The 14,816-nt window shown below is 27.3% G+C and overlaps 1 protein-coding gene across 2 annotated transcripts in view; it reads left to right on the forward strand.

Moving 5' to 3' along the window:
* The window catches only part of dnc (phosphodiesterase dunce), a 343,784-nt gene that overhangs the window by 149,532 nt on the left and 179,436 nt on the right, over positions 1-14,816 (forward strand). For both annotated transcript variants that reach the window (XM_075379582.1, XM_075379583.1), the window contains one exon: positions 4,063-4,164. In XM_075379582.1, the coding sequence (XP_075235697.1) occupies positions 4,063-4,164 (102 nt within the window). The remainder of the gene's footprint in view (positions 1-4,062; positions 4,165-14,816) is intronic.

Below are 14,816 nucleotides of genomic sequence, written 5' to 3' on the forward strand. Positions count from 1 at the left end.
AGGGAAAAATTGTGTAGGCAGGCCACGTTTGGAGTATGTAAAACAAATTGTTGGGGATGTAGGATGTAGAGGGTATACTGAAATGAAACGACTAGCACTAGATAGGGAATCTTGAAGAGCTGCATCAAACCAGTCAAATGACTGAAGACAAAAAAAATAAAAAATAAAAAACATAAAAAATGTATTAATTACGAAGTGCCTTATTAACATCAAAAGCAAATTTAAAAGTTTCATATACTTTTTAAATTTAGTTAATTCATTTCAGAATTAAATGAATTTATTTTTGAAGTGAAAACTTCTTTAGGCGCGTTATAAAATTAGCTGATTATTTAATAATCATACATTTTTATTTATAAACATGTAATGCAAAAATAAAAATATAATATTTAATTCCTTTTCTTGTCTAATGACCGTTAGAATAAGTGTATTACCACCCCTCTAACCATAGGAAAAAAAACAATTTTCATTATCAATTAAAGTTTGTACAAACCAGGTTTGCTTGCAATAATTATTTTAACATACACCAGTTCTTGCCATTTAAATATTATTTCACTTCACGCACACTTAATATACTTTCAAAAAGTATTTCATTCTTAATTTTATTAAAACAGGACACGTAGCAGTAAACTTCAGAATACCCTCTTCTTTGTTATTGATGTATTTTAAACATCTTTTAGAACCGGATTAGTAAGAATATTTATTTAAATGAATTAATTCCAACTTTGTCTTCAATAATTTTTGCTCTTAGTCGCCCGTACTTTCCTTAGTATAAATGTAATCATTGAAGTACTGTAATTCCTTAAACAATACAAAACATTGATTAATAATCTTTGTTTGCTTATTATCAGAAGACAATTTATTCTACATTTTATTGAAATCTTATCCAATTTCATATGACTCAGGACAATATAACAAAACGTATATCAGATTTGACACTTCAAGAATCCCAAACAGTATACCAAAATAATTCCCATCTTAAAAGTACAATTAATAAAAATTTAGTGTATCTAATTTTCTCTAAAGAATAACACCGATTTATAAAAAATTGCAGAAATATAGGCAAAACTACCCGTCTTAAAAAAATGAAAAAAATCGTGGTTTTTTTTTTTCTTTACCTCCGCTTCATTAGAAATGATAATCTGTGACGCTGGATCAAGCGCGCGTAATTTTGGCGGTATTTGTTATTACCAATAATACTGAAAGAAGATTGAGTAAATTTGGCCTTAGACAATCAACGCTTAACATACGTTTCTAGATATAAAGTTGGTCATAAAATTTTTGTATGAAGAATTAATTCACCATGAAAACTTGTACGGGGGAATATAGACATTTTGTAGCGCATGAAAAATACCATGTCTGACCGGGATTTGAATCTGGACCTCCGGATTAAAGGCCGAGACGCTACCACTCCGCCACGGAGATATAAATATTTCGATACAAATATTTATAATGATTACTTGGTTCAATTTTCTCCATTTCAAAATATAGATTTTCAAATTTAAACAGATTACCTCCATTTCCAAATACCATGGCGTTTTTTTCAAGACTTACTTTTTCTTTTCAAGTAGTAAAATTGCATTTCAACATATTTACCAGCTCTTTGAACGTACTTTTATCAACTTCCAACAGCATAATATCGTCTGCGTATGTCGATGTGTTTACATCCCTTATATCTAATGACTTAATTTTTATTTTTAGAATAAAATGTTAAATCAAAGACTCATTAAGTTTTATTTAAAATTATGTTTTCTTTTTCTTCTTCGAAACTTTGAAGTAGTTCAGTCATAATGGCTGAAATTTTTGTTCAGTGGTTTAGTATAAGAAACTAAGAACCCATCTTTCTAGCAATTATGTACTCTATAATTTTTTATTTCTTTTTAATCTGTCTGTGATAATTCCTCCTTTAATGAAAAAACTAAATAGTTTTTTCATTAAACAGGTCCCCAGTAGAATTTCAGTTTATTACTGATGATTTCTTTTATGTTTCTTGATCAGAGAAATCGAATAAAATAGGTCCAAAAACCTTATTTCCCGTAGTTTTCATGATATCCAACGTAAAAGTAAATATTCGGTGACGAAAGCATGTTTGTTTCTCAATAACTTTGTTAAATGATTAATAAAAGCGTAAATTTAATTATCAAGAAGTGTAGAAAATTTTATTCTGAGAAATCTAATTTAATAATTTCTATGAAAAAGAAAAAAAAATCAACTTTTATTGATAACAAAACGTTAAACCGTTTTATATGAATGACCTTGGGTTGGAATTCTTACGTTACCAGAAGTGTCTTAGACTATATAAATATGTTTAATTTATTTAAACATATATAATATAATTATATATTATAATAATATAATATTTTTTACGAATATATATTTGTTTAAATAAATCTAAGAAATTTGAAAACAAAATTATACTTTTATTACATATAAAATTACCACCCGCATGCTCTTTAATTATCCTATATTAAAAGGCAACTTTTTTTTTTTGAAAGTTGTGTTTTTTAAAACTTATTTAAAATATTATTAAACAAAAAATATTTTTTTTTTAAATCCTGTAAATGTTTAATCTTAAAATTGTGTAATAAAATCAATTTTCGAAATAAAAAGTGTTGAAGATGCCTTAATTTTACGGCTTAAAAGGACGTTAATCTTAATTTATGTCCGTTTCAAAATTTATTTTCATTAAATGGTATACCAGCAGCTTGACGTTTCGAAGACAAGTTGGTATTACTTTCGTTCGCATGATAGGGAGTGAAATTAAATTATCTTTGTTCTGAGGTATGAGGAACATGTAAAAACCATTCACTTAAAATGTAATTTCCTTATTTATATATATATATCAAATTTGTGGCTCGAATAGCTCTAAAACTACTAGATTAATTTCATTGAAATTTCGATATGCTGTCGTAGTCTATCTGAAGTTGTGGATATGAAAATTTGATCAAGATTGATTGAGTCGTTCTTATGTTATGTTCAATTTAAGACAATTGATAAATAACTTTAACGGAATTTGAGGTTATTTTGGCTTAGTATTGGTGAATTTTTCATAGGTGCTTATGCAGTTAGTAACAGTGATGAGTGAATTTAAACTTGATGCTCTATTCATTATTTTTAACTGTTTAATTATTTCATCAAATTACGGTTATGATAATTTAATTATTTTATAAAAATAAAATATATTTTTATTAAATAATAAAAAAAAGTATACCTCATTTAGTTTTCTCATTTAGTTTAAGTTTTGTATATTTCTATCGCAAAAAATTACTCAAAATTGTGCATTTCTTAACCAACATACTTTTTCTTTGTTATATAATTCTTTTACAGATATGTAAATAAAAAAAATATTTCTACGTCGTGCAACATTTTCTAGTTGTTTACTAATCTTTACAATGAACTCATTTAAACTATGAATAAAAAATTCTAATTAAATTTAGAATAGTCCATCCGGCTGGTCTAGTGGTTAACCCTCGTCGCAAATCAGTTGTTTAACAGCTGATTTTCGAAGTCAAAAGTTCTGAGCTTCAAATTTTAGTAAAGGCTAGTTGGTTTTATATGGATTTTATTACTAGAAAGTGGATACCGGTATACTTTTGAGGTTAGGGTTCAATTAACCATACGTCTCTGAAAATGGTCGGCCTGAGTCTGTACAAGACTACATTTCATTTACATATCATATATATCGTCATCTCACTGGGCCGTGGGGGGCCCCCACGACCCAACGAATTTAGTTATTGTTCACTAGTTGAATAGATTGAAATGTATAAATTAGAAGAAAAAAGTTAGAGTATAATACAAGTTCTTCTTTAAGGGCATTAAAATTTTGAACCTTTTAAAGGTTTATATTTTCATAATACGATATATTATCGTATTTAAACGCTGTCATCTGCTACCTCTCAAAATCCCCTTCTGCTCTTTTGAAAAAACTCTTAAATATACAATTTTTTAAATTGTTTTCTAAAGTAAAATAAATATAAATTTTTGTCTTAAAAACACATTTATATATTTTATTATTATTATTATTATTATTTTATTTATTTTAGTAATCTCTCCTTTTTTTTACAGTCATGGAGAAGATCTCATTGTTACACCGTTTGCTCAGATTTTGGCCAGTTTGCGAAGCGTTAGGAACAATTTTCTCAGTCTTACCAATGTACCGACACCCAAGTAAGTACAAATTTCATTAAATTATAATAGTAATAAATCTTTTATGTTATTTTATTATATTAATTGAAGTGTTTATTAACGAAAACTATGGAATTTAAATTTATTTTTTTTTAAAAGAACAATATAAGTAGTGTTGTGTATGTGTGTTCAGAATACCTGGCACAAGATCTAACGTACTTGTTCCATTATTATTAAATGTTTCTTCTAGTTTCAAGATAAGCCGCTAAACAAATCATTTTATTTGAAAAGCTAGCACGCAAACCAAAATTAATAGACTTCACTGCTTGCACTCTGCTAAAATTGTTTGAATTGCTCTTTTATTTCATATATAATTACTTAATGTAGTTGAAACTTGAGAAATATTTCCTAGTTTTTAAACCCTGATATCCATTTTGAAACACATGGTAGTTATTTTATTTCCTCTGCATGAATTCTTCTCATAGATTTGAGAATTAAGATTATAGACTCATTACTAGTCACAGTAGAGTCAAAACTATGTTTTCATCTTCTTTTTCTTCAGTACTTTGAAGTCAATTTTTATACTGTAATATTATATAATGTATTTTCACAACTTTTCTTTCATTAATTCTCTTCTCTTTACTTCTATAACAGTAATGTAACAGTTTTTTTTCCAACTATTTCGAAAACTTATTAATTCTCGATATTTTGTCTGATTTAACAAACACACTTGGTTACAGAATATAAGTTTTATTTGACACAATCTTTTTTTCCATTACGAAATAATTTTATCAGTTTTATTCATTTCTTATATTTTTTTTCTTATTATTATTATTGTTAATTTATTTTTGACTTATTTTCAGTAATTTTTTTTCTAAATATAATACTGTATTTATTTAATTAAGCAACTAAAATAATAATAATTGAATAAGGAAAGAAACTAATTCACGAAGAAGTCTTCGTGAAGTAGTTGGTAGAAAGTTTTTTAGAAAATATTAAATATTATTAATATATTGTCTTCTAAACTTTTGTGGAAATTGTAGTAGGTAGATTTGAGTTAATTATGCAACACCTTCATTAAAATTAAAAGGCACCTTTCTTCAGTCGAGTCTCACCGGCATTGGCATAAAAAGTACCGTTTAATTAGCTCCCTAAAAGATGTGGAAGTACAAATATCACATAATTTTGAAAGGAAATGGTTAATAAATCATTTACTAACCTATGTTTACACGAACGTTATTCTTTATTTTTACTAGTAAAGCATGTCCTGAAATTTTGTTACATTCTTCGTGAATAACTCGGTATAATTTTATAATTGCGAAGAAATAACTTTTTTTATTTTCTAATTATTCATAACAGTTTTTACTTCTTTTTTTTTTGTATTTCACTTAGCCGAGTATTACATATTTGTACATAACAGTGTGTGAAAAAAGTTTATTAATCTAAGCGAAATTTTTATGAAATAAGACAATTACTATTTTACCGTGTAATAATTTTTATAAATTAGATTGAATCATTTATAATGCCGAATATAAGTTAAGTTATACGGTATTTGTGCACTGAGAGTTGATTAAGTGCACTGAGAGTTGATTTATGACGACGATGGAGTGCTATTTAAAATAATTGAATTTTTTTATTACTGAACATAATAAATTAAATTATTACAGTACAAATTAATTTTGTAATTTATACTAGTGTTGTACACATAGCATTTAGTTGCTACATATAGCTCTACATTTAGTTGAAATTTTTAGATTATGCTTCATACAAAGTTAACAATACAATTTTAGCATTTTGACTTTATTTATATAAGGTGGCATAACCATAATTTTTTATGCGATATTTTTAATAATTTTTACTTCCTTTACTACGTTTAAGGAAGTATTGTGATCGCAAAAAATTTCGGTTTTCAGATTTCAACGGAAATATAAATATCCATTTTCACCATCAGTGAATTCATTTTGAATAGTTTCGGCGTGACATCTGTACGTACGTGAGTTCATATGTATCTCGTATAACTCAAAAACGATTAGTCGTAGGATGTTGAAATTTTGGGGTTAGCACTGTTGTAACACCTGCTTGTGCTCCTTTCCTTTTAATTGCAATCAACTTGACCAAAAATGTCCAAAAAAGCCCAAAAACCCTAAAAAAAATCTGGATTTTGTACTGTTTCATAACTGCAGTAAAGAGCTCTCTCATTGAGAGCTTTTCTTAATTAAAAAAATTTGATGTAGAAACCACATGACTTTCTTGTACGCCTATTAAATTACATATACACATTTTTAAAACTATATAAAATTTTATCACTAATAAATTTTGATTTTTTAATATTTTTTTTATTGATATTATTGAGTTAATATTTATTGTAAAAGTTTGTTTACAATCAGAGATTAATATTCATTAGTACATCAATACGAGTATATTTAAGTTAAAAGAAAAAGTTAAAGAAAAAAATTTATATGTATAAGAAATCGGATTCGAACCGATGTCCCTTTCCCTTCTAACATTCAAATATTTCATTAATTAAAATTTTATTTGGCTATTACTCTGGAACCAATGAAAATAAATACCACTTATGATATATCTTGAAGATCTTTCAATGATGGCTTATTAGTACAGTTAAGAAAAGGTAAAAAATCCAAATATTTTTGGATTTTGGGCTTTTTTTGAAAATTTTTGATCAAATCGATGGAAATCAAAGGGAAGGTGCACAACTAGATGTTAACAGTCCTAAATACAAAACTTCAATATTCTACAGCTCGTGAGGATTCTATCATTTTTGAGTTATGCGAGATACATACACGTACGTATAGATATCACGCCGAAACCAGTCAAAATAAATTCACGGATGGTGAAAATGGATATTTCCGTTGAAATCTGAAAACCGAAATTTTTCGCGATCACAATACTTCCTACAAGGAAGTAAAAATGTTGAAAATCAAAAATTAAAGTGAATTAATTTTGTTTCATCAAAATTAGAAAATTTTGATAAAAGGAAGTATATTTTTTATAATTAAAAAATGTTTTTATTTAATTTATAATTTATTAATTAAATTTTTATAATGTTTTATTTTCGTTTTGTTACACATTTATTTTTTTCTTCCTCTAGTTTTTTTTCTACTTTTTACTCGTAAAAATAAGTTTGTATTAATATAGAAAACGATTAGTAATTGATTTACTAAATGCTATTAACAGTAACTCCACCACAAAATACAATCCAAAACTGTAAAACAACGAAAACTCAATATAGAGAAGTTACTTTACAACCTTTCTCTCTCAACTGTCTTTTTAGTGTTTACTTGTACTTAACTCACTTTAGTTCTTGTATAAATTGAACTTCAGTACGAAGTTACATACGTTAATGTCAATACCATTAATTCTAAACAAAAATCTTTTTGTCAGGATGATTATTATCAATAATATACAGAATAACAAAAACTCATATAACAGAAATTGACATGAAACAGAATAACAGAAATGGATATACATGCACGCATGAATATATCACATATTTTAACAAAAGTTTAAATTTTGTGCCAATAATTTTTTTATTTAACTTGTATATTCATGCTAAAAAATTCCTTTTGCTATTTTTTTACGTATTTTAAATATACAATGTATTAATTAATTAAATAGGATTATAGTACAGTATAAAACCTGCTTCATATGTCAAAACTGAGAGATACTATGTGGTAGAAACAAGTGCAGATCTACATAATTAAAAAATTATTACTTAATTGTGTGTTTGAAATTTTTGTTCGTCATATCAATTTTTTTTTTTTTTTTTTAAATAGGAAGGTGAACATGTGATAAATTATATATGTAACATTTTACGATGAAAACGATAGTGAAAACCATTTCTCTATAAATCCCTTTGTTTTTAATTTATCAGCAATTAAAGTAACAAAAATGAAAAAAAAATGCGGTATTAATAAAATTAGGTAAAACGCCCCGTAGTAGCTTTCTTTTTCAATTTTTGTATTATCTACAGGATTACATCCAATAACAATCTTTAAACAATTAATGTTGGAATTAAATTGTATTGAAGTAGAAAGTATGGTGTTCATCTCTGAAATGGAATATCGGGTTTTTGCAAACTTTATGTTTTAGGGTCCTTTATTCTGTTCCCCCTACACCCGTTCTACCGGATCTGCAGTCAAGCATGATTCACTCTAGGGGCATGTCCTTGCGACTCTAACGGACCTGCTCGCCTGCCGGCAGTAGGTCCGGGATGGCAGGTCGGCCCGCCGGTTCTTATTTTAATTTTTCAACCTCTTAACTTCAGAAGCGGGGATAACCGGACCCGGTTATGCCGTTCCTGGGACTCCGCACCATCCTCCGGGACTTGGTCTTTTCTCCAAATTTTTTCCTTTCATTTTTTGACCCGGGGGTTGGGAGTCCCCGTGCCTCCACACTGCCGCTCACCCGTGCAAGCACGGACGAACGGCAGCTCAGCAGGAAGATATTTTTCTCCCCCACGTCTTCCATCGAGACTTCTTTCTGCCCCCCACTCCTGTAACCCCTTTCCTTCCTCTTTAAAATGTCTGCAGTCAGCTTCTCCATGTTTAGCTAAATTGGTGGAGATTTTTTAGGGTCTAACTAATCCATTTGGACAAAAAGTAACATATATATATATATATATATTATATATATTGTGCATACGTATGAATATACGTGTAACACTGCTTTTAACCTTATATCTCAGCATTAATCAAACCGATTTTCTACAAATTTGGCTCAAATTCTATATATGGATGTATTGACCATATTTTTTTTTTCAAAATTCGTTACGACTGGAGGGATATCGCAAAAAACTATTCGATTTTCTTCATAGAAATTTTAAAGAAAAATTTATTAAAAACAAATTTGTTACATACACTGCATATATATATATATATATATATATATAATCCAAAAAAACGTTTTTCAAAAATAATATTAATTTCCACTCTTAAAAGTTAAATTTATGTTTTTTGTTCTATTTCCTTTTGGTTTAAATATTTTTCAAAGTTTTTTTTCCTTTTTTAATTTATACTTTTTGTATAAATCTGTCAAGAAATATCAACAGTCTTTTTAATTATAAACCCCACACGTAAAATTCGAAAACATTTTTTTATAAAATTCTGTTTTCCTTATTTTAACTTTATCAAATAAGTTTTACTTTATTCTTGCGTTATTTTTAAATAATTTTCTATTAAATTAATTTCTTTTGGTAAGGATAACTACTTTATACTAATAATTAAATATTTCCTCAATTTTCCCCACAGAGTAAGGAAGCCCCTAAAATTAAAAAATCTTTTATTCGAAATTTGGGAATATTGATGCATAAATAAAATATTGATAAACATCGTAATTAATAAAAAAAAACCTTGATACTTGGGTTCCCAAATTTTTTAAAAATTAGAAAATATTTTTAGTATGCTTGATATCAAAGTTTTATAAAACTAATTTTAGTGTATGTTAGAAATATTAAACGTGTCTTTTAAATGCGGCAATTGTATAAGAACATATTGTGTACAAGAGTTATAGTGTACACAAATTTTTTAAGACTACTTTATTTTAAAATTGTTAAATATTTTTTCGATTTTATTGTTTTACTATTCTTATATTATATTATTTTTATTTTTATATTTTACTATTTTTCTTTTTTTTAATTTGTAGATTTTTTTACAGTACAAAATTTTACAAATTTGTAGAATTTTTTATTAAAGAATACTAATTTTTGATCGGCTTAGCCGGGAAATACTTTGCCAACATTTTTAGATGTTTTATTTTTTGTTTGAACTTTATTTATTTAAATAAATGTTGAACTTTATTTAAATGTACTTCAAAAAGTCCCACAATCGCTTTCCAGGTAACAATTTGTCATGATAAAAAGCCTTTTTTTTCTTTTTTTTTTTTTAAAGAGGTGGAGGAACCCCATTTACGGGTGCCTAAGCAGTGTCGGGCTCGCTAATAGGTTCCGCCAGTTATAACCAAGGGCGTATGTATACCTGGGCACTACCGACTAAATCTCCACCCCTGGCTTCACCCTTCCTGGGACTGCTTATAAAAACTTTTCATCAGAAGAAGGTAAGGGAAGGGGAACCGGCCCCACAGTCATAATAATCACATAATGTTAAACACCACAAAAAAAAAACAACACTACTGGAAGCAACACATACAGCACGTCAAATACATACGCCAACAACACACAAGAACCTGCAGAAAAATGATAAAAAGCCCTTTTGACTGATCTACAAAGATAATCATGTAAACTGTAATCAAAAGTAGATTAATATTAACAAATAAATTACGTATTACTTTATAAAAAATTAAATATCTTCTTTCTTCCTAACTGTTTTGTAATAAATAAACAAAATCACATTTTTGTTTTCACATAGCGTGCGTAGTGATGGGACTTTCTCAGTCTACGGTCATTATTTTAAGGGAATATCTTGTATAATATTATATCTTATATATCTTATAAGGAATATCTTTTCCTTTCGGAGTAAATAAATTCCGGTGTGGTATTAATATTGAGTAAGGATGGTGTTTATGCAGTGTTATTAAACAAACAAAATACTATTGTTATGAAACTTTGTGTATTGTTATGAAACTTATAGCAGTATGGTAATAATCTATTACCGGCAGCAGTAGTAGTCACTTGAAATCATGAGTGGAGCGTTTAAAACTTTTATCTATCGTAAAATAATAAAAACATACTTCTTATCAAAGGATTAATATAATCTTCTAAAACGTAAAGCGTTTGTATTTCATTAATAAACAAGATAAGTTTTTCTTTCTTTTTTTATAATTACAGTTTTATAAAATTATTACGAAATATATCAGTTGAAATAGCCTTATTTTATTTAATTTATTCTTTAATTTTAAGTTTTTACTATCTAAATTGTTTTAAATAATCTATTGATATTTCCATTTAACGATATTATAATGTATGTTTTAATAACACTATCAAATATTAAAAAACAGCTAACAACAAAGTTGTAATGCTTTCCTGGCATTGGTTATTTATTTTTTTTTTTTATATAGTGGAAAAATAACGATACATGAAAAAAGTTACTTAAGAATTCTGTTTGGGGGGGGGGTAATTTATTATATCTAAATAAATCAAAAAAAGTTTTAAAAAATGTAAAAAAACATGAATATCTTTTTATGCTCCACGATCTCCAAAATCACCTTTCAAGGCTTATTTTTAATTATTCTACAATTTTTATGTTTATTGAAAGAAACTAAAAAAAAATGTCAAACTAAAAACACTCATCTCCTGCTCTAGAAGTCCCTTCTCCTCTTCTCGGTCTCCTTGCTCCTTAGAACCGTCGTAGCGTACTGGTCTACCACTCTCCAGTTCTTGAAGGGACCAAGCATGTGTCGAACCAACTCCTCCGGCCCGAGTCCATCAATACCAGCCCGAGAACGGCAGGACAGTGAAGTAGAGTGTACTCAGTCGTGTCACGGCAGCAGTGTCTTGAATACTGGCAATCCATTTATTCATGAAGATATTTTCAAAAGTTATACGCTTTATAGTTTTATTTGTTACATATTTTAGGTTCTAAATAGGCAAATGATTTTCGAGCCGTTCCTTAAATAGCAGCTAAGATTTGTGTATTTTCTGCATCCATACTTTTTGCAATGTATACATTATTTATTTTACAATCGTTAAAAGTAGTGAAAAAAATTAATACTTTGTATACATATAGATTTTTTATCGGTAAAATATTTAGTTTTTTTGTAAACTCAAGAGAAGAGTTGCAACTGCTTTTGAAATCCATAATTCTAATTATTATTTTTGTGCTATTTCCACGTTTGTTAAGGAGATTTTTAAGTAAGTGCCTGTGCAACATTCGATTCCTTATTCAAGTCTTGATTTAATAAGTGCATTATATATACAAACAAACCAGTTTTGATTGCAATAATGTCATAATTTGTAGAATTTATATCAGTATAATATTAATTCATTCCTTAATTTAAATATGTGAGGCTGCGTGATTTAGGTGCATACCGGTTTCATGTATTTGTTTTACGCCACTATCCAAACTAAAGTATCAGAATTCTACTGCTGGTCAATATATGTAGGGCACAGAAAAATATGTATTCACACCTGGTTCAACATTTAGCCAATATGAGACATTGATAGTAATACACAAGTTAAACATATGTAAGGAAATGCTTTATTTCCACTTCAAGGGTAAAATAAAGCCATACTAAAATTTTTAAAACCGAAATTAAGAAAAAAATTTGTCATTTTTTTATTTATTATTATTTTTCTGAAAAATCGAATAAAACGGATCCCAGAGCTATATCTAGTAGTTTAAAAAAAAAATTGTTGAAAAGACCAAACTATTCATGGAAATTAGATTTAAGTTTTCCTTAAATTAACATAATTTTTCTTACATTTTTTCATAAATATTTATTTATTTATCAGCAATTTAGGAAAGCTATTTGTATTTTTTTTTATTTGCAACAACTAACTCGGCAACTATTACAGAAATAGTTAAAATCATTTTATATTCAATCTTTCTGGTCAATAAAACATATAAAAACTCCAAATTTACCCGTTATTTTGGGTCCTGAAAACTTTAATATGGCTTCAATTTTTACCGATAAATCAGTAATCACGGGGAAATATTTCACTAAACGTAACTTGAAATCAAATTGAATCCGGAATTATTATTATATTCTGTTTATGATAGTGTGCCCCAAAATAAGTAAATAAATAATTTAGGAAATTGAAAGTTTAAGGAGTTTATATTAAATGGAAGAGAGAAAACTGGAAATATTAATTTAAGTTTCAACGTGTCGGGAAGGGGGAAATATTATTTGTATTATAAATCTTTTACCACTTTCCAGGTAGCGAAATCCAGTTATCATTAATCTTAGATTTTTGTTTTTTTTTTTTTGTTTTTTCATAATAAAAATAAATTATATTTATTCGTTAAATGCGATGGTTTAATTTATATTAGACATTATTTCTTTGCTTGTGAGTTTAAATCTGAATCATAATCTTTTTACGGTTGAAATTTATATTTAAGTAATTGATGGAAAACTAAAAGAATATTGGTATTTTTTTGAAGTTGTCAAAATTTGGTGCTTTCGATAACTCAACTCAATTTTACTTATGTATAAAACTCGCAGATAAAATTTTTAAAAATTTTTTTATTTTTTCTATAAAAAACTAACTTTTCAGCATTTTCCACGCGTAATTTAGATATTTAGTCGGCAATGTAGTGATATTTGTGAATAGACTTGTAGTTTTACCCTTTACAGTTGGTATAAAATAACTTTTTAAACATAATCATTAATCGGTATCTTGTGTTATGAACAAGTAATTCGTTGTAATAACATATAGTTACTGTAAACATATTACTGTATGTAACATTATTACTTTAACATATAGTTCATTACTGAAAATATTTTTTTCTTTCTGATGAAATATATGAGGAATAATTCACGAAGAATGTAGCGGATTTCCAGGACATGGAATTAAGCCATTACAATCAAATTCAAGCTAGTGTAAGCTATTATAGCTTTATAATTTATATAACGGTTCGACTCACAACAATAATACAAAACCTTTGATAATATTGTAAATTTTGAACACTATATTTATAATTTTATTCGTTCTATATTAATTTTATTAATTCTAATTTAGAAAACTAAATTTACTTCTGAAAATAAATAAGGAAGTTCATATAAACATAGGTTCAGAAACGTTTCGCTAGCGATTGTCGGCGGTGAAAAATTTCTTCCTGCTTTCTTCGCCTTCGGTAAAATTAACACAACTCTTGGAACCCAAATTTAAAGGGGTAAATGTAGTAGTGTTATATGAAATCTGGACTGAAAACTGAAAAATAGATCCAAAAACTATATTTTTAGTAGTTTTATTGTATATAAAATTTTTAAATTTTCAAATAGAAGGTGTAAGTAATTTTATGAAATCTTGGGTAAAAAAGTGAAGTCGAAAAACACACTATTTTATATTTGTTGTAAAATAACATTTTATATGAACACAAAGTTTTCAACTAAGCTTGTAGAGAATTTGATTCTGAGTAAAGAGGTATAAATAATGTTTATAGAATAGAATAGTAAGAATTAAATAGTAATATATTAGAATAGTAAGTAACAATTTCGAAGTTTATTAAATAAATAATACATGTCAAAAGGTGGCTGAATTTTGGTTAATTTTTTGTGGGTACAGAACAGATGAAAAGATATTTAAAATTGGAATATGAAGAAGATTAAATTGTGGGTCAACGTAAGTGTAAAATGAAAATCTAAAATGAGGAAACTTAATGAAAACTGACGCATTTCAGAAGGAAATCGGGGAAAAATTATGGTAGGAAAGAGATCGAATAAAAATTGCTAGAAGAATCGGTTTAAGATGTAGAAAAAAGGCTGAAAAAGATTGAAAATGATAGATGATCCAAAAAATATGGGAGCTAGCGATAATTCAAAACTTCCCGTGGAAATAGGAGAGATTAAAAGTGTAGATAATTTTATATTATGTTGTTATATTACATTGAACGGAAAACATCCTTACCACGTTTAATTGGTGTCATTTTAGTTATTTTTTGACATAATTAATTAGCCTATATTTATATATATATATATATCCTAAAATAATTATATCAAAAGTATCAATGTCTAAAGAAATTGTATATACATATACAGAGTATGTCACGAAGTTCTCTCGG

This window comes from Lycorma delicatula, chromosome 12 (assembly GCF_047948215.1).
Source record: "Lycorma delicatula isolate Av1 chromosome 12, ASM4794821v1, whole genome shotgun sequence".
In the NCBI taxonomy this organism is placed as follows: Eukaryota; Metazoa; Arthropoda; class Insecta; order Hemiptera; family Fulgoridae; genus Lycorma; species Lycorma delicatula.